A 21,760-nucleotide genomic window follows, 5' to 3' on the forward strand; every position below is an offset into this window, starting at 1 on the left:
TGACTACATTTATGAATGCTAAAATGCTAGTGTCCGGAGACAGTTATTTATCACGCTGGGATGTATTCCTTCAAGTCATGTGCATATTGTGGTAGGGGTAAACCCATGGGGGACGGTTTACAAAATTGGGATTGTGCTACATATATTTTATTCTAATTCTTTTAGCCTAATATTACACCATAAATATTTCCCATGTCTTTAACCTTCAAGAAAGTACTTTTAATAGCTGCATTGTCTGTAATATGACTCTAAGGTAATTTAACATTTCCCATATTTATATAATTCTGAGAATGTATGTTTCAGTGAGTATTCTTATACAAAAGTGTTGAAGATCTATGATTATTTCAGCATTATAATTAGAAATGGAATTACTAGATCAAAGAGGAGGAATATATTTTAAAATTTATTTTACTGAAGTATAGTTGATTTACAATGTTAATTTCTGCTGTGCAGCAAAGTGATTCAGTTATATGTATATACATTCTTTTTTATATTCTTTTCCATGATGATTTATTACAGGATACTGAATAGTTCCCTGTGCTATACAGTAGGACCTTATTGTCTATCCATTCTATATATAATAGTTTGCATCTGCTTATGTCAAACTCCCAATCCATCCTCCCCCACTGCCCTCCCCCTTGGCAACCACAAGTTTGTTCTCTATGTCTGTGAGTCTGTTTGTTTGATAGATAAGTTTATTTGTGTCATATTTTAGATTCCACATATAAGTGATATCATATAGTATTTGTCTCTTTCTGACTTACTTCGCTTAGTATGATTTCTAGTTGCATCCATGTTGCTGTAAATGGCATTATTTCATTCTTTTTTTATGACTGAATAGTATTCCTGTGTGTGTGTGTGTGTGTGTGTGGGTACACGTGTGTACTTTACCTTCTTTATCCATTCATCTGTCGATGGACACTTAAGGTTGCTTCCATGTCTTGACTATTGTAAATAGTGCTGCTGTGAACATTGGGATGCATGTATCTTTTCAAATTATGTTTTTTTTCTGGATATACACCCAGGAGTAGGATTGCTGGATCATATGGTAGCTCTATCTTTAGTTTTTTAAGGAACCTCCATACTGTTTTCCATAGTGGCTGCACCAATTTACATTCCCACCCACAGTGTAGGAGGGTTCCCTTTTCAAGAAGGAATATATTTAAGTCCTTATTCGGGTATCTTTTGTGAAAATAAATTACAGCGTTTATAATGTTAATTCTCTGGAGTTCCCTTTCATGAGAAATGTATCTACTTCTTAAAAAGTCATCATTAGGAATAGATTTGTGAAATTCTGAATATGTTAACTGCTTTACAAGTAAGAGTTTGGTGTTACTTGTTTTCATTTCAGAGTTTGGAAAGCTTATGGAATATTCTGAGGATAGTGAGTGTGTTAACTTGGCCTGAGGGGAGTAACCAAGTAAAGGGGCAGTAATCAGAAATAAAAAGTTAGAGAGGGAATTTGAAGGCAACTGTTGGAGACACTCCAATGACCAGGATACTGCTTAGACATTGAGTAAAAGAGTTCTCCAGAGAAACAGAATCAATAGGAATAAGATTTATTTTAAGGAATTGGCTCATGGGATTGTGGAGGCTAAGAGTCCCACTTCTTCCATCGGCAAGCTGGAGTCCCAGGAAGGCCAACAGTGTAGTTTGAAGGCCAGAGAGCCATGGTGTAGATTCCAGTCTGAGACTGAAGGCCTGAGAATCAGGAGTGTCAAGGGCGGATCAGTGTCCCAGCTCAGTCAGGCAGGCAGAGAGTGAATTCAACCTTCCTTCACCTTTTCTATTCAGGCCCTCAACGGGATTGGATGATGCCCACGCACACTGGGGAGGGCCATCTGCTTTACTCAGTTCACCAATTCAAATGCTAATCTCTTCCAGAAACACTCACAGACACACCTAGAAATAATGTTGAACCAAATACCTGGGCATCCTGTGGCCCAGTGAAATTGACTCATAAAATTAACCATCACGGATATTTTCCTTTAGTGGTAGAGAATGCATTTTTTGAGTTAAGAAGTAACATGGTAAAGGTTGTGCTTCAGGAGGCTTGGTCCTCTCAGGTGATGGGAATGGCTTCTGTATAGATCTGCCTCTACTAATCAGTCCAGGGTACTATTGGGAGTAGATGCTAAGTACAGGAGGGGATTCATAGAAGAGATACTATGAAGAAGAACCCAGTGGAATTTGGTGAACTTTTGTGATTTTTTTTTTTTTCTGCTTTGGAGGATAAAAGTACCACTGATAGAAACAGGGAGCATTAAATTCATCTCAGGTAGAGTGAACTGTAAATGATAGTAAGCCAGGCATCTAAGTGGAAATGCCCAGTGGGCAAATAGGGCACAAAAAGCTACAGAGAGAAATTTCAAAGTCATCAGTGCCTTTACAAGTTAGGAGTTTGACGTGAATCCTCAAGGGAGAAAATGTGAAGAGCTAAAAGACTGAGCTTTGAGCCCAAAGGTAGGCACCTGTTTCAGCCTTTGGAAAGACTTCAGAGGCTCCATTGGACAGATGCTGTCACTATTCTGAGATCTCAGAGCATTTGGCATATTTCTTGGGTTGATTTCAGTGCTCTGATATAGACTCAACTTTCATAAGACACTAATTCTAAATTTGTCAGACTAGAGATTCTGTTCTATTCTAGTTTCCAAGTCAGAATAAATGATATCTAAGTTTAGAAGTTTAGTTTTATAATAAACAAGTATATTCTGAACAAATTTAAGTTCACTTGACTGACCAAGAGTTCAGCCAGATGACATAATTTTGTTGTTGTTGTTTTGGGAGGACAGTAACTCAAAGCCTTGTCCTGATGGTGGACATTTGTCTTCAGTGTTACATGAGCCAATGGTTAGGGAAGACTCCTCTGAAGAAGTGATATTTAAGCCAAAACCTGTAGGATTCTGAATTTTGTTCATTATTAGAATTCTTTTTTTTTTTTTGGCGGTACATGAGCCTCTCACTGTTGTGGCCTCTCCCGTTGCAGAGCACAGGCTCCCGACACACAGGCTCAGCGGCCATGGCTCACGGGCCCAGCCGCTCCGTGGCATGTGGGATCCTCCCGGACCGGGGCACGAACCCGTGTCCCCTGCATCGGCAGGTGGACTCTCAACCACTGCGCCACCAGGGAAGCCCCATTATTAGAATTCTTCAGTGGCTTTCCCCAAATTGATTTTAAAGACCTATTATAGAAAACAAAGTAACTTTTTTCTCTTTTGTAAGATGATGTGAACTGTACTTAAATAAGGAAAAATTAGTTCTTTTTTTTTCTTATACTCATGTCTAATCTAAAGGGAACCAGAAAAATTGATGTATAGAAAAACTGAAAAAATAGTTCATGGTTTTTATTTTAAAGTCATAGAGCACTTTACTGAAACAGAGCTGTGAATCATTTGATGACATTTAAATGCTTATTATGTGCCAGGGATAGAGGTGAAATGTTCATATAGTCTCTGCCTTCAAAAAATAGCTGTAGGAAATAGGATTTTACAGTGATTATACGATGAACAAAATCCATATTTTGACCAATTTTAAGATTGCTCAGCTAATGCCAAATTTAGCAAATGGAAAGAATACTTACATGTATTTTTAAATACAAATTCTTGTACATAAATAATTGCTGATTTTTAGTGCTAGTTTAGAGTTGTTACTGTGTGTTTGCTTTTTTAGCTTATTCTAAAAAGTTCTAATCCTGATTCCTTCACTTAGTAGCTGTGTAGCCTTGGGCAAATTATGTAACTCCAGTTATATTATTATAAACTCCAGTTCCCTTCATTATGAATAAAATAGTATAAAACAGTAAGCATAGTACCTAACCCTTTCAAGTGCTAAGTAAAGGTTAGCTATTATGATTATTGTAAGTTAATAATGACTGTAAGCTAGAGTTTGTCACATGATCAAGTCATTTAATTAATATTTGAGAACTTGTTCAAACATTGTATGATTTTATAAATACTAAAATTCCCTAATGGGAAACCTGGTATAATTTTTTTCTCACGGGTCCCTTTAGACATAGTTTGGATCTGTCTTAGATGATCTGCATATAAACGTAAAGATGAGATGCAATATTCTTTTCAATTGTTTAAGGTCTAGTCCAAGATATCACTTTATGATTGCATTTCATAATAGAATTGGGTAGCTCTTTATGTCTTTTTATTATATTCTATGTAATTTGCTTTTGTTTGGTATAGAAGAAATAATGCTTACATTCTAACCCCTCGTCCCTTGTTCTTGGAACAAATTATAAGGATATAAAGAAATAAACGTGGGCTCTAAGACCATGTCTTGTTGATTTAAGTTAATGTACTAACTTAAATTCTTATTAAATACAAAGAAATTACTTTAGAGGACAAATTATTTCTCAGTAAAATTAAGTTGAAAGTATGCAGCTGTTAAATCTTGCAAGCTTCCGGAAGAAGCATATTAACATTTCTATGCAGATAATTTGGTTCTTATTTGTAATAATATGTGGTCTTTCACAAGGTGCTTAATTTTTTTTGGGAAAGTATCATAGGGAAATAACAAATGCTAGAATAGAAATTAAACATTTAAACCCTATTACACCGCAATTACATTAGAATGAACTATTATCCAAAACCTGACTTAAGGTTGAACTATTATCCAAAACCTGCCTTTAAAACGGCAGCCGTTTGTAAGGTTTTAAGGTTTGCTTCAAGGATAATAGAAGTGTGCTGAAAATAAAACTATTAATCATCCAGCAAATTTAAGTGCCTACTGTGTTGTAGGCACTGAGAGATTTGGAGGTTCAAACAAAAAAACAGATAAAATGCCTGCCCTCCAGAAACTTATACTCTTTTCTGATCTTTAAAAATCACCATATTGTTGGTGTTAGGAGTTTAAAAATACTAGCTAATGTTAATATTTTAGAATTATCTCATAAATTCATAGAATTTCATGATTCTTGAAATGAGACTAAATATCAGTGTCTTTCTAAGATATTAACCTTATCGATGTGTGACATTTTCCAAAGCAGTGGTTCTTGAAATTCACTTTCTAATACACAATTAAACCATGTTTTGTTTGGTGGTCATTGGTAAGTTACTATAGCTGGGAGTAAAGTCTAGTATTTGAGAGATGGACTCTGGAGCTACCTGCCTTGTTTCAAATCCCAGGAATACTAGGAACTGTGTGACCTGGAGCTAGTGACTTAACCTGTCAAAGTCAGTTTTTCTCATTTCTAAGAGGTGGGGGAGTGGGGCATAGTGCATTCATCGTACCACCCACATAACACTGTTATAAAAATTAAATGAATTGATGAATATAAAGCATCCAGTAAATCATAGCTGATCTTGTGTCCAATGATTTTTCAGCATTTGCGTTTTATAAACTGTTTTTAGTGTTTTATTGGAAAAATACTAAAGAACATCAAAAAGAAAAACTCATTCATAATCCCACTCTTCCTCTCTTTCAATTTGTTAAAGTAGGAAGTGGAAGTCCACGTTTTCTGTCTTTCCACCTCTCTCCTTCCAACCTCCACCCCAGTGGAATCACTATTAATAGTCCAGTGTATTCTTCCCAACTTTCCCCAGTGATTGTGTATTGATATAAAAGCTGTGTCATTGATTTCTTAAAGAAGCAAAATGGGTCTAGAAGTTTGCCTGACGAATGGATTATAAGTGCTATATCCTGACCAGTGAGAGTAATTGCAGAAGCACAAATAACCAAGTGGATACAAGAAATTCTAGTTGTACATTTAGGCTGTGGGAGAAGGAGAAAGTTCTTTTACTACTTTTAATTCTATATCCGAGAAGGAAATATAACCTCATGTTGAGTCTACCACAATTAAAAATTCTCAAAGCTAGTTAAAATTGGCAATGAGCATTTGTCACTTAGCTTGTAGTTTCAAACATCATGCTCTTCTCCCATGCCCTATGGCATTGTGCCTCCACTCTCACTCTGACTGATACACTGTCCCACCTTTCTTCACCTGACTCACTCTAGATCATCCTGCAAGGCTCACCTCCTCCAGAGCTAAATGTCCCAACTGTTTGCTCCCATAATAACCTGTGCATACCTCTCATAAAATTGCTGTTTGTGTCACTTTTTCAAGTTTTGACCATAACTTCCATAGGGAGATCACCATATCTTAATCACTTTTGTATTCTTAGCACCTGACATGGTAGCTCACATAAATTAAGATCAGTATGTGTTTAATTGACCTGAACTAGCTACCTACTGAGAAAATTAGCTACTTTAAAAATATCCTAGTATGGACTCCAAATGGGGAAAAGTTAATTTAATTGTAAAATTGACCTCATTTGAATTTTGTTCCAATGTAGAGTAAATAAACTTGTCCCTTAGAGGAATTCTATTTCTTCTGTTTGAAAGAAAAATAAAATCCTTAACCCTAATATCAAATCTGTCTTCTCTCCCTACTTTTACAAATTCTCAGCAAATTTTCTTATAGCTTTCTTCATAGAAAACGTAGAGGTCATTCAGCATGAATTAGGTACTTCAGTTCTTTCTTACATCATCTACATCTTCACCTACTTTCTTCTGACTTTACATGAAAAGGTGACTCCCTGCCTTGTAATAGTAATTCTTTCATCTGCATTCTTAATTCCATTCCTTGTTACTTCTCCATAGCCTCAAACAGCACCCTCCAACGCTGTCCTCTCTTCTACCTTGCCTTCTCCGTGGGCTTCTTCCCTGCATGCTACGTGCATGCCCAGTTCTTTCATCCTTATTGTCCTTTGCCTTACCTTCCCTTGCAGTGGCTGCTTTCACCCTTTATTCCTTTCAGGGCTAAACTTCATGAAATATTCTACTTCTTCAACTTCCAATTATGCCTTAATTCACTGGAGGTCTCACTTTCGTCTTCACTCTCCGCATCAACAGTTTCATGCTATCAACTTGATAGCAGACATTCTAATAACCACATAGCACAGGCATGACCCCTTTGTGGCTTTTGTTACTATGATGGCTCCCTTTTTGAAATGTCCTTCTTTTTTGATTTCTCCGACATTTCCTCTTGGGTCGTTACCTTGTGTCAGCTGCCCTTTATGTACCTAGGACTTGCAAGTTTATATTTATACTCATGAACTTCTGATCAAAACCATCAAAATGCTGGACCTCTTCAATTTTATATCTCACTTCAAATAAAAACTTTCCAAACCAAATTTATTATCTTCACCATGATGCAATCAGTTGCTTCTAAAATCTGGGACATGGTGAAAGGCCCCACTCACCATACAAGTTAGATACCATAGTGTCACCTTGATAACTTTGCATGTAATAGGTCAGAATACTTGTCTCTAGTAGCCAAATATGTCTTGACTTAATCTCCTTTCATCCATCCTTTTTGCTGCCTTAATTCTAACCATCTTTATCCCTCCCCTGAATTATTTCAATAACTTTCCATTGGTTCCTTGCCATTCCTATTTCTAACCAGCCTGCCACCCAACAATTCATCCGTTACTCTGTAGCAGGAGTTAGCAGGTAGAAATAGAATCATATCCTTCTGTGAACCTTCAGTGAATATCCATTTTCTATGGAATGAAATCCCTACTCCTAGGAATGGCAGTAAGACTGAACCTTCAAAATATGACTCCTGGGTTCCTTAAAAAACTACAAATAGAACTACCATACAACCCAGCAATCCCACTACTGGGCATATACCCTGAGAAAACCATAATTCAAAAAGAGTCATGTACCACAATGTTCATTGCAGCTCTATTTACAATAGCCAGGACATGGAAGCAACCTAAGTGTCCACTGACAGATGAATGGATAAAGTAGATGTGGCACATATACAATGGACTATTACTCAGCCATAGAGAGAAACGAAATTGAGTTATTTGTAGTGAGGTGGATGGACCTAGAGTCTGTCATAAAGAGTGAAGTAAGTCAGAAAGAGAAAAACAAATACCGTATGCTAACACATATATATGGAATCTAAAAAAAAAAAATGTTATGAAGAACCTAGGGGCAGGACAGGAATGAAGACACAGAGAATAGACTTGAGGACACAGGGAGGGGGAAGGGTAAGCTGGGACGAAGTGAGAGAGTGGCATGGACATATATACACTACCAAATGTAAAATAGCTAGTGGGAAGCAGCCACATAGCACAGGGGGACCAGCTCGGTGCTTTGTGACCACCTAGAGGGGTGGGATAGGGAGGGTGGGAGGCAGACGCAAGAGGGAGGAGATATGGGGATATATATATATATATATATATATATATATATATGTATGTATGTATATATATAGCTGATTCACTTTGTTATAAAGCAGAAACTAACACACCATTGAAAAGCAATTATACTCCAATAAAGATGTTAAAATATATATATATATATATATATATATATATGACTCCTGCCTACCTTTTTTGTCTTCTCTCTGTTACTTCCCACCATGGAAGAGTAAACTGGTGTATACTAGAAAAAAATTGTTAAAACAAACCATTGATTTACCTTTCTTGATAAACTAACAAACTCTTTAGGTAAATAAGGAATTCTTTTAGTTGGATTCAACCTGGTGCATAAGATATTTTGGGAGAATATGTCCTGAAAATGTTCTTCTTAAGTAACCCTTTGAGCTAAGTATTTCTTGAAATAACCAATGTAATTCTGTATAGCAGAAGTTATACAAATATTGGCTTAAGGTAGCATTTCTATTTAATATGATGCATTCATTTTTAATATATAGGTCATATAGCTTAGAATATAACTATCTCCCAGGCTTCTTCAACAATGAATTTGAATATTGAGCTCCAAAAATGTAATAGAAAATAAATCTTTACTTATAAAATAAGTGCATTTTTATGACAAATACTAGTTCTTTGCAGATATTTGGGAGGTGATAAGGGGAATGAGACAGACCTTCCTAACATTTGTTGGCAGTATTGTGTGTGAAAGGCTGCTTAACTAGTTATATAATAGTCTATGCTACAAATGTCCTAATTCTTCTCTAAGGACAGTGCTTTGTGGAACTTAATTCATGCCATTGGTATGAAAAGGCATGAGAAGTCTGGCAAAAACTTTAACGTAAATCAGGGCATTTATGGCAAGTCAACCTCAGTTCATGTGCCTTTCCTTTAAAAAGAATTGAATATATAGATTGGGAAAACTACACTTTTGAAAAGAGTTAAAATTTGGCATTCTCCTTTCTAGGGATCAACTGCAGCCAACACAGGACTGCTTTAACCAATATTTCAATTAAATGATAATTAGGGGTGTTAATCTGGTGGTATAATGATTTTTAAAGTGTTGTGTCTGGGTATTTATTTCATTTCTTTTGGGTTTTCTTTAATTTCTCCATCCTATCTGCCAGATAGGAAGCTCTCTTGAGAGCAGATAATGTGTCTTGGGTACTTTTAGATCCTTGATTCCTGACCACAGGATAGGATGCAGGAATTGCTTCCTATATGAATAAACCCATCCAATGTTAATTTTAATTTTATTCAAGAACTACCCAAATAGCGTAGTGGTTCAAAATCTCACAGGAAAAGAGAATTGTTGTTTTGGCAGCTTAGTAACTAAATTTTCAGGTGAAGCAAGTTGCGGAATTTAAGTTTTACCAATTCTCTGGCTTCCCCTTTTAGCATTTAACAGATTAAAATTCACCCTAACACTTTAAATTATATACTAAAATTTAAAAAAAAAAACTATTTTGTGTGTTTTTGGCTTGAGATTCTTTTTAAACTTTTTTTTTTTTTTTCTATTTTAGGAAAGAGAAAAAATATGTCGACAGATGCTGGAAAGATGTTACTGTTGGGGACTTTATTCGCCTTTCCTGTAACGAGGTTATTCCTGCAGATATGGTTTTACTCTTTTCCACTGATCCAGATGGAATCTGTCACATTGAGACTTCCGGTCTTGATGGAGAGAGCAATTTAAAACAGAGGCAGGTGGTTCGGGGATACACAGAGCAGGTAAATGATGTGTTCTCCATTGGTGACATAAACGTTTTCTTTTCAGAAGATGTCTGAGCTCATTTTCACATGTACAGATAAAGAGACTTTTTAAACTCATTTTTACCTTTACAAAATGGAATTCTAGAGAGCTTAATCCAGTTCCAGATATCAGTAGAGGTGTGCTATATTTTATAGATAATAGGATTTAATGACTTCGGAGTTCAGACGTTTCAGTCTGACAGTCATATATTTCTGGGAATTGAATTTAAGAAATCCAACAAATTTTGCAATTTGGAAAATTCTTTTGCAATAGAAACAATCAACTTCTAACTTATTTTTCTTAAACTTAGATTTTTATATGTTATGTCTGATTGAAGCTGGAGATATCAATCGGTCATTGTTCCTAAAATCTGTAATTACTTATATACCAAGGCCTTTTAAGAAATCTGTAACTTTTCATGCCACAGAGCTCTGACCCTTCACCATGCTGTGGTGAGGTAAACAAGACCTTTGAAGTTATATTAACACGAGTTTGAATGAATCCCAGCTCTGCCGTTTAATTACTGTGTTACTTAACCACTTTATGCCTCAGTTTCTTTATCTTAAAATGGAAATGATGATATTTGATCTATTAGAGAATTTTGTGACATACTGATATTTAGCATATTTTAATTTTTTTTTTTTTAAACTTTTTAATTAATTAATTTATTTTTGGCTGTGTTGGGTCTTCGTTTCTGTGTGGGGGCTTTCTCCAGTTGCGGAGAGCGGGGGCTACTCTTCATCGTGGTGCGTGGGCCTGTCACTGTCGCGGCCTCTCCCATTGCGGAACACAGGCTCCAGACACGCAAGCTCAGTAGTTGTGGCTCACGGGCTTAGTTGCTCCGCGGCATGTGGGATCTTCCCAGACCAGGGCTCGAACCCGTATCCCCTGCATTGGCAGGCAGACTCCCAACCACTGCGCCACCAGGGAAGCCCCTAATTTTTTAAATAAAGTTTACTGAGATCAAATGCATATGTGCTCAGAGTACTCATATGTATACATATATGTGTGTATATATGTATAAATACACACGTAATCTCAGAAGCTACATATATGGTTAAAGAACAACAACAAAAGTATTTTCAGCTTTTCAGTGTCTTCCAGATAAAAGAGTGTGCCCTGTAGGAGGAGAAGCTGTCTCCTGCAGGAAGTCCTGCATGGATTCCAGTATATGATTCAGACATTCCCATCACCTGAAGATATTTATTGATACTCTGGGACCATTCTGGTCTCATTTATTCATTTATAATTATGCCTATACTGTCCTTCATTTGGGCAACTTGTAACAAATTTTATGACAAGCCTGCCTTCGTTTTATCTTAACAGTTGGTGAAAGGATAAACACTTAAATCTCAAGATTCAACCTTGAATTTTTGTTTGGTGATTTTAAAAAATAAATAAATAATAAATAAATAAATAAATATTTTTTAGGACTCTGAAGTTGATCCTGAGAAATTCTCCAGTAGGATAGAATGTGAAAGTCCCAACAATGACCTCAGCAGATTCCGAGGCTTCCTGTGAGTGATACATGACTTACCTTTGTGGGTGTGAGTGGGACTGTATGTTGCAATTATGCTTAACTCAAAAAAAACTTTTGTGTACTTATACCAAGTTAAATCGCTAAAGGCTGTCAGTTAAGCCACCTATAAATTTGGCTTATTTTAATTATTTGATATTTACCTATGTATATTTTTAAAACAAAAAAACCTTGTTCTTAAAATAATCCTAGACTCTCTTTCAGTGGTATGTGAATGACTTAACATGAGCTCCATGTTAAGCCCAAGACATGTTAGTTATTGGGAAGGAAGTGTTTGGACAGACAGGGCAGCTTAAGTGACATGATAGGCTGATGGCGTCCTCCTATCCTATTAGAATTAGAGTAGGTGGACAATTCAGTTGGTAAAGTTAGCCAATGATTTTGAAACTCATCTAAGAAAAAGTATGGGAATCCACAACAATGTTCATTCTGGAGGCTTCCTATGGCATCTACATCCCTTTCCAAGGGCATCTAGAATTTAGGGTCTTATCTGATTCAGGCTGGCTTGTGCCACTTAAGTGCTTTATTTTTTGAGCCAAGTTACTTTTTTTATTCTTCCTTATTTTTAAGAGGAGTTAGTTAGACCTACTTCATAGTGGTGATCTTGTGAGGAAATGGCAGAGAAGAAAAAAGTTCCTAAATCATTTTTTGATACCATTACCCTGATACCGAAAGAATACAGAGACATTTAAGGGAAGATTAATATCCCTTATGAACATAAATGCAAAAAAATTTACACAAATTATAGCAAATCAAACCCAACAATATATAAAAAGGTTAATACATAATGACTCAGTAGGTCTTATACCAGAAATGCAAGATTGGCTTAACATTAGAAGATCAAACAATGTAATTCACCATATTAACAAACGATAATTAACAAGTGAAAAAGAAAAACCAGATGACCATCTCATGGATATAGAAAAAGCATTTGACAAAATGTAACTTCCGCTTTTGCAAACTGGAAATACAAGGGAACTTTCTCAACCTGATGAAAGGCATCTATAAAAACCATACAACTAGGATCAGACTTAATAGTGAAAGACTAAGTAAGCATTTTTCCCCTAAGATCAGGAACAAGACATGGATATTGTCTCTCACCACTTTTATTCAAGATTGTACTGGAGAGCCTAGCTAATGTAAAGAAAATGAAATAAAAGCATCAAGTAATAAAGAAGTAAAACTGTCTTTTATTCATAGATGGTATGATGGTCTTTGTAGAAAACCTGATGAAATCTACAAAAAAAGCTACTGGAATTAATAACTGAGTTTAGCAATGTTGTAGGAAACAAGATCAATATACAAAAATTAATTGTATTTCTATACACTAGCAATGAACAATCAGATACGGAAACTTTAAAAATCAATTTATAATAGCATCAGAAAAATTGAAATACTTAAGAATAAATCTGACAAAAGATATGAAAGACCTGCATACTGAAAATCACTGAACACTGTTGGGTTAAACTAAAGATGTAACTAAATGGAGAGACATACGTTGTTCATGCGTTGAAAGACTCAATATTGTTAGGACATCAATTTTTTTCGCAAATTGGTCTGTAGATTCAGTGTAATCCCAATTGAAATCCCAGCAAGGTTTTACTTTTTATTTTTATTTTTTTTAGAAATTGGCAAGTTTAGTCTAAAAATTTATGTGGAGATAGAAAGAACCATTTAACTAAAACAACTTTGAAAAAGAACAGATTTGGAGGGCTAATACCACCAGATTTTGTTTTTGGCATATAGACCAATAGGTCAGTGGAAGAGGTGTTAGAGTCCAGAAATTGATCCAGGCATTAATGGGCAACTGGATTTTGACAAAGATGCAAAGGCAGTTTAGTGAAGAAAGGTTAGTTGTTTCAACAAATGATGCTGCAACAATTATACATCTATACTTTAAAAAAACACTTCAACTTAGATCTCTTGCCACTTAAAAAGATTAACTAAAACTGGATCCTGTACTTACTTAAATGTAAACGTGAAATTATAAAATTCCTAAAAGAAAACATAGGGGAAATCTTTGGTATCTTGTGTTAGCCAAAGATTTCTTAGATATAACACCAAAAGCACAATCCATAAAAGGACAAAAATAATTAAATAAAAGAACTTCATCAAAATTAGAAACTTATTCTCTTCAAATGACACTACTAAGCAAATGAAAGCACACCTTCAAATGACACTGCTAAGCAAATGAAAACGGAAGTCACAGACTGGAAGAAAATATTTGCAATGCATGTTTCTCATATAGTATAGGACTTGTATTCAGAATAGAGAAAGACATCTCAAAACTCAGTAATAAGTAAACAATACAGTTTTTTAAATGATCAAAAAAATTGAACAGACACTCCACCAAAGAAGATACATGGACGACAAATATCTGTGTGAAAAGATGCAAATTAAAACCACAGAGCTACAACTGCTAAATTAAAAGAACTGACTATACCAACTTTTCACAAGGATGTAGAGAAACTGGAACTCTCATGTACTGCTGGTAGGAGTGGAAATGGCTACAGCCACTTTAGCAAATAGTTTGGAAACTTCCTAAAAAGTTAAATTCACACCTACCGTGTGATCTGGTTTTTCCACTCCTAAGAAGTTACCCAAGAGAAAACATTTATCCAACATATATCCATATACCCAAGAGAAAACATTTATCTATATACTAACCTGTACACAAACATTCAAAACAGCTTTATTGGTAATAGCCCCAATTAGAAACATCCCAAATGTCCATCAACAGGTAAATAGGTAAAACAAATGGTATATCCATACAATGAATGCTACTCTGCAGCAAAAAGAATTCACTGGTGGTACATGGAACAACATGGATGCATCTCAAAATAATGTTGAGTGAAAGAATCCAGACAAAAAAGAATATATACTATATGATTTGATTTATATAGTCTCTCAAAAAAGAAAGCTAATTTATAGTGATAGAAAGCAGATTAGTGGGTACCTGGGAGGGGGAAGGTAGGAAGGAAAGATTGCAGAAAGACATAAGGAAACTTTGGGGAATAATGGATATGTTCATTTTCCTGATTGTAGCGATGGTTTCACAGGGGAAACGTCAAAACATCAAGTTTTACATTTTAAATATGTACAGTATATGTATTATGATTTTTATTAGTTATTCCTCAGTCAAGTTGTTTAAAATGTTAGAGTCATCATGGAAGGAAGTTTAGAACATCGTGGTAGCATCTTTAAGTAGCACCTGATACAGACGGGTGTTTGGGCAGGCACAGGAAGCTATGCAATGGGAAAAGGGAATAGGCTTGGTCCAGGTAAAGAGGTAATGCTAGAATTAAATCATCAAGAATGAGAAGATACCAGGCAGGCAACTAAATGCAAAGAAAGGCTGACATTCCAGGTTAAGGGAGCAGCAACACAGGTAATGGTGTAGGGGCCTGAGACCACAGTGCATTTGTGGAGTCATAAGTGATTTAAGTGTGTTTGGAGGGTAGGTGAGCAATATAATAGATCATAAAGAGGCGAGATGATAAAGGGACGTTAGCAGATGTTCCTGTCATCAGAAACGTGCTCATAAGCCATCTCTTAGGATGAGTCATTTTCTAGTATTATTTTCTCCAGCTGCCGACTATTTACAGAATTTCCTCTTGTAAATGTCAGATTTAAGGGCTGACATTTTTTGACCTGGACCTCAGGTGCTGAGGTTTGTACAGCCTCTTACTGGGAACGCTGACTCCCCTGACAAGGTCAGTCTTGCTTCTGGCACATTTCTAGACAGAGAGAATAGGAACTTTAGTCTATCACTGTGTGGTTTGGAATATAGAACTCTGCATAGAATCTGACTCAGAGCCTGTATATTTAGTAGAGTCAGCCCAGGACGATACAGTAATTTTTTGTGAAATTGTTTTTATCTGCTAAACTAGCTCCTTATCCTCTTCCTGCTGTGTAGCCTATTTCCTAAAATCAACAAAAATTGAGATGTTCAAGCTCACTCTCTGTATGAATGATGGCTTCTCTGGTCTTCTTACTCTCAGGTAGCACTGATTTCTTCCCTATTTGTGCCCACATTGTATGCTGGATATCAGATTTCTATAATAACACCTATAATATTTTTATTACATATTTCTATATCAGTCACTTCCTGTTAGACCACAGGAGGCAAGACTGTGTAAGTTTGTTTTTCTATCCTCAGCATCTGGGTGGGTGTGCTGGGCGCATGGTAGATATTACATAGGCTCTTGAATGGATGAGAGCTCCATGTGGACAGTCAGTGTCTCACACGGAATCTGAAAGTCCCACGCTATAAGTGCCAAATACACACCCATCAAGTGCAGGACATGTTTAGAGTTTGGAGCAGGTGCAATCAAGATAGAAGTTGGGCTTTGATGTAATGATGGTAACCTAGAGTGATGTAATGGTGAAAAATAAGGATCCCTTATTTGTATTAAGTGTATCTTAATACACTAAGGAACTTTGGAACTGGTTCTTTTGTATATTATAAGGATCACTTATTTGTATTAAGTGTATCTTAATACACTAAGGAACTTTGGAACTGGTTCTTTTGTATATTCTATCTGTTCTGTAAAGGTTCTAGGGATAACAAATGCTATATTCATGAGGAACCAAATCAAGACTGGGATGCGTGCCTGGGAATGCTACATAGAAATGGGAATGTTGGGATTTAATTTCCTCATCTGTAAATCCAGGAAACAGAATTAGGTTAAACCCAAGGACACTGCTAGTTCTGACCATGACCCTATGGTTTGCTCTTTGTGCATAAACCCATATAAATGAAGGAATGTAAGCACACACCTCTTAGAGTGTTTTACAAATTAGAGGAGTGAAATGACAAATCTGTTTTCCTCCTTTGTGGTAGGAAACCCTTTTTTGAAGAGCTTTTCTTTTCCTTGTAATCCAGATAGCATGGGTAGCAGATACAATGACAATCTTCCTATACTTAATAAAGAAGAAACGACTTATAGACTGAAGTGTATTGCTTAAAAAACAAACTAACTTTAATGCTGAAATTAAGAATGCATTTTCACAAGATAGGTGAAATACGTTGTATTTTTAAAAAGTTTCCAATGAGTTTGCTCTGTATTTTTGCCACTATAGTAATTTCATCAAGTAATTACTTTGATAATTTTTTTTTTTTTTTTTTTTTTTTGCGGTATGCGGGCCTCTCACTGTTGTGGCCTCTCCCGTTGTGGAGCACAGGCTCCAGACGCGCTGGCTCAGCGGCCATGGCTCACAGGCCCAGCCGCTCCGCGGCATGTGGGATCCTCCCGGACCGGGGCACGAACCCGTGTCCCCTGCATCGGCAGGCGGACTCTCAACCACTGCGCCACCAGGGAAGCCCTCCACTTTGATAATTTTAAAACTGTTTTACAGAAGATTTCAAACATGCAAAATTAGGAAGAAAAGTGTAATGAACACCCATGAGCCCTCACCCAGTTTTAACTATTTCATAATTTTGCCAACTTTGTTTCAAATATCCTTCCATTTCCTTCCCTGCACCTACATTACATCATTTCAATGTCAATACTTCACTATGAATATACAGCAGAAAAAAACTTAAAAAAAAAAAATACCCATAACATCATTATCACATTTAACTAAATTCAGAACAATTTCTTGACAGCATCTAATACCCAATCTTTGTTCAAATTTCTCCAATTATCTCAAAAAAATTTTTAGAGTCAGTATATTCTAACCAGGATCAAAACAAAGGTCTACACATTGCATTTGGTTGCTATGTCTCTAAATTTCCCCTCCGAAGAAATGGGGTCATTTAGCTTGTAGAATTTACCACATTCTAGATTGAGCTGATTGCGTCCTTCCTGAGGGTGGAGTCCCTCTACCACTCCTTTTGCTCCCCCCTCCTCATTCTACTCATCTGTTGAATAGACCAGGTCATTTTGCCCATAGAGCTTACCACTGCAGATTTGGTAGCTTTGGCCGACTGCATCCTTGCATTGGTGGTTAACATGTTTCTCTGGCCTTATTTCCTGAAGACTGTCCAGAGGCACTTTCAGAATCTGATGAAAGAAATTCTCTCCCTAGAAAATGACAAATGTATATAGGCACACACAGGGGAATATTGCATACAGTTTCAAAGGTTTCACAGTTCCCCTGATGCCACAGACCCCTGTTTGATTTGCCCTCTTAGAGCCTTGATTAGGTTCCGAGGGAGATGAGCAATTTCTGTCCTCGAACTTCTGGAGGCTGGAGGCGTGTGATGTCCCCTTGTCCCGTTGGTAGTTATGTTAAGATTGGTGTTGTCAGCCTTATCCTTTCATTATAAAGTTCCCCACCAGCCTTCCACCTAATGATTTTAGCCACTGGCTATCATTGCCTAAGAGTAATCCTTGATTTCACCAGGGTCAAAAATGGTAATTTTCTAATTCCATCAAGAACTTTTCCCTCATCAGCTATTAAGTTACCCCCAAATACAGTTTTTACTAGAGGAAATAGTTTCCTTATTTGGAATATTTCCTAATTTTTGTAGCATCAATACTAGAAGTTGACAATGAATGGTAGAAAGCAGTGTTAGAAACCTGTTGTGTCTTTTTTCCCCAGCCAAAGTGGGTAACTGAAATAACCAAAGCAAATGCATCAGAGATTTGCATCTTTTCCTGTGAACTGCCTAACTTCATACTGTAACCAAGAATATTCAAAGATCATTTTTATTTTTACATGCCCATTTTTGCTGTTTAAAAATAAACTTATATGCTGTCTTTCTTATAGAGAACACTCCAACAAAGAACGTGTGGGTCTCAGTAAAGAGAATTTATTACTTAGAGGGTGCACCATTAGAAACACAGAGGCTGTCATGGGCATTGTGGTTTATGCAGGTTGGTTATACTTCTGACTTTTCACCATCATCTCCTCTGTGCTTTTCTGCAAGTTAACATTTTCCATTTACTCAAAATGTAATCTCTAGAAGAAGAAAGGAAATTTTGCCTTGATAACCTTAATCATTGGTCTCTGTTTTTCTAAAGAGATCACAAAAAGAAGCTAAATTAACAAAGTATATTGCATAACTACTTTTCATTAAATTGTCTGCCAGTGAGATATAAAAATATGATATTTGTTACCTGGCTTTAGTTTGCACATTTTCTCACATACTGTGTTACCCATGTAGGCCATGAAACCAAAGCAATGCTGAACAACAGCGGACCAAGGTATAAACGCAGCAACTTAGAAAGAAGAGCAAATACAGATGTCCTCTGCTGTGTCCTACTGTTGGTTATAATGTGTTTAACAGGTGCATTGGGTAGGTAGAATTTGATTATTTGCTGACATCTTTTCAGCAAGATATTTATTTAAAAGTATTTTCAAAATGAAATTTATGAAAAAGTTTGACTTTTGTAAGGGAGGTTTTATTTGCCAATAACTGCTTTCTTCACATCTTTATCTCTCTCATTCTCTAACCTGAAAAGCATTAATATTGATTATATCCAGTTACACATGGCCACAGTACTAAAGTGACCTGGGAAGAGATGTAAGGAGTGAGAGAGACAGAGACAGGAAAATGTGTACCGTTTGAATTTGAATTTGTTTCTTAAACGGTTGGTGTTCAACCAAAACCAATACTCTTATCTCTCTTTCTTTAGGAATAAAGTTCTATATTTGCATAATATATACATAGCATCCTTTTGATGTCTGTACATTTTTTGAAAGGTCATGGAATCTGGTTGAGCAGATATGAAAACATACCCTTTTTTAACATCCCTGAGCCTGATGGACATGTCATATCACCAGTGTTGGGAGGATTCTATATGTTTTGGACCATGATCATTTTGTTACAGGTAATTTCTATTGTACTCATCATAGAATATTAAGATCTTTGCTACTTATCCAGCACTATATGGTTTTTCATCCCTTCTTTTCCACCTTTAACATTTTTAAAATTGTTTTGCTCTTCTTAGGTTTTGATTCCCATTTCTCTCTATGTTTCCATTGAAATTGTGAAGCTTGGACAAATATATTTTATTCAAAGCGATGTGGATTTCTACAATGAGAAAATGGATTCTACTGTTCAGTGCCGAGCCCTGAACATCACAGAGGATCTTGGACAGATTCAGTACCTCTTTTCTGATAAAACAGGAACCCTGACTGAGAATAAGATGGTTTTTCGAAGATGTAGTGTGGCAGGCTTTGATTACTGCCATGAAGAAAATGGTGAGTGTTGGGTTACTATGAAAACCAGCCTTAAGATTGGTCGTTTTTGCACCCACTTAATGACTTGGTAATTCTGGCACAGAAGTGCTATACTTAATCATTGAGTACTTAACTCCTCTAAATGCGCATTGTTTCATTGTTGTCCCTTTAAAAGTTAGGTCAGAAGTTAGTAGGTCAGGAGTTAGTGGGTCAAAGTCAAAGATTCTACTTCCATGGTTTCTTTTCTTTCCTTTTTTTTTTTTTGCCATGGTTTCTCTAAAAGGAAAGTAAATTACCAGTAGTCGTAGAAGGTTGGGGGTTGGATTTGGTGACAATGATATTGCATTATAGATATTTTTGAGAATCTAATGAAACTATGGACCATCTCCCTGAAAAATATTTTGAAAATAATTCCAAAGGGACAACAGTTTCCCCAGACCCCATCATTCAGCCCATAGGTATTCATTGGTCGTTGGCTGAGAATACCTAGTTTAAGAAGAAATAAGATGAACTGAACTTCTGAGGCTAAGGAAGTAAATATATAAATTGTAAGTTTCCTTTAAAGAATTGATCTTCATTAATTTTGTTATTTATAAGAGTAAGTGTACTCCTATGAAAGTAATTATGAGAAATGTCCAAAACAAATTAACCTAGAAGTTAACCACCATTAATCATTTGGTGAATATATAACCATCCATTTCTTTATGCATATTCCTATATATGTGAAAATATATTTGCACATTTCCCCTTTTATAAGTTATAATATGTTGTAATAATGCTTTGCAGTTTGCTTTTTTTATTCCTCATTATCTCATGGACCTTTTTCCAAGTCAGTTCATGACTTAACGTTAAGTACATGGTATTGCATTATATGTGGTCAAACTTAGTTTGCTTTTATAACAGTACTTGCAATTAACATTCCTTATTCATTCAACAGATATTTTGTGAGCTCCTAATATGTGGCATGAGTCCCTGATCTCATGTAGCTTAGCGTTTAAGGCAAGAGACAGACAAGATTAAAAATTATGAGATACAAAATAAAATTCATCATGCAATATGCATTTCTCTACATACATATTTGTGCAATTATTTTTGTAAGATACATGTCTAGCAACTGGATCCAGAGGTTTGCACGTATAAAATTTTTATAGATCCTATAAAATTTATCTATAAAATACTGTGCTAATTTATGTTCTCACAACCCAGATAAATAACACCTATTTTTCACACCCAGCCATAATGGGATGAACTTATTCTTTTGAATTTGTGAGTTTTGTAGTCATAGTTAGCACTTCATTGTCTTAATTTTTCTTTGATTAGTAATGAGATGTTTAACTGTTTAACTTTTTATATGTTTCTGGCCATTTGAATATCCTTGGTAGAGTGATCATGTCTTCCTATTTAACAAATGAGTTTTTCTTATTCTTAGTAATCTGTAGGAGGGTTTTATCTATTAAGGCAGGGGTGATGTTCAGCTTGTATGCCCCAGTCTAGGTTGTCTGTGGCCCATGTCTATTTTCGTTTGTGCACTTGTATTGAACCAGTTAAATAATTTGAGTATCAACCTTGATATTATCCTTTTCTTCTGTAGGTGGCAAATATGAATACTTTCTTGGTTCATCATTTATCACTGTATTAGTTTTCTATTGCCACATAACAAATTACTACAAATTTGATAACAAATTACTACAAATTTGATGGCTTCAAATAACACAAACATACTGTCTCACAGCTTCTGTGGGTCAGGAGTCTGGGTGCACGTAGCTACGTCCTCTCTGAGTCTCTCACCTGGCTGAAATACAGGTTTTGGCTGGAGCTATGATCTTATCTGCGACCCAGGGTCCTCGTTTTGGTTTCCTGGTTTTAGAGTTGTCAGTGTCTTGAGGTTGTAGGACTAAGGCCCCTGCTTCCTTGCTGGCTGTCAGCTTAGAGCCATTCTTAGCTCATAGAGGTGGCCTACCATCCCTTTGCCATGTGGCCTCTCCACAGCATGGCAGTTCACTTCTTCAAGGCTACCAGCCGAACCTCTAGCTTTGAGTCTCTGACTTCAGGTAAGTTGTGGCACCTCTTTTTACCTGATGAGGTCAAGCTACCTAGGATAGGCTTCTTTTATATTAACTCAGATTCAACTGGCTAGACACTTGATTATATCTGCCAAATCCTCTGACCTTTGTC

At 36.2% G+C, this 21,760-nt stretch overlaps 1 protein-coding gene across 6 annotated transcripts in view; it reads left to right on the top strand.

The window, feature by feature from the left end:
* Positions 1-21,760, top strand: part of ATP10D (ATPase phospholipid transporting 10D (putative)) — a 118,170-nt gene that overhangs the window by 45,070 nt on the left and 51,340 nt on the right. For all 6 annotated transcript variants that reach the window (XM_082837772.1, XM_082837771.1, XM_082837774.1 and 3 more), the window contains 6 exons: positions 9,692-9,896; positions 11,350-11,435; positions 18,170-18,276; positions 18,567-18,698; positions 19,106-19,233; positions 19,354-19,606. In XM_082837772.1, coding sequence (XP_082693898.1) covers positions 9,692-9,896; positions 11,350-11,435; positions 18,170-18,276; positions 18,567-18,698; positions 19,106-19,233; positions 19,354-19,606 — 911 coding nt within the window. The remainder of the gene's footprint in view (positions 1-9,691; positions 9,897-11,349; positions 11,436-18,169; positions 18,277-18,566; positions 18,699-19,105; positions 19,234-19,353; positions 19,607-21,760) is intronic.

This window comes from Leucopleurus acutus (genome assembly GCF_964270905.1).
Source record: "Leucopleurus acutus genome assembly, chromosome: 4".
In the NCBI taxonomy this organism is placed as follows: domain Eukaryota; kingdom Metazoa; phylum Chordata; class Mammalia; order Artiodactyla; family Delphinidae; genus Leucopleurus; species Leucopleurus acutus.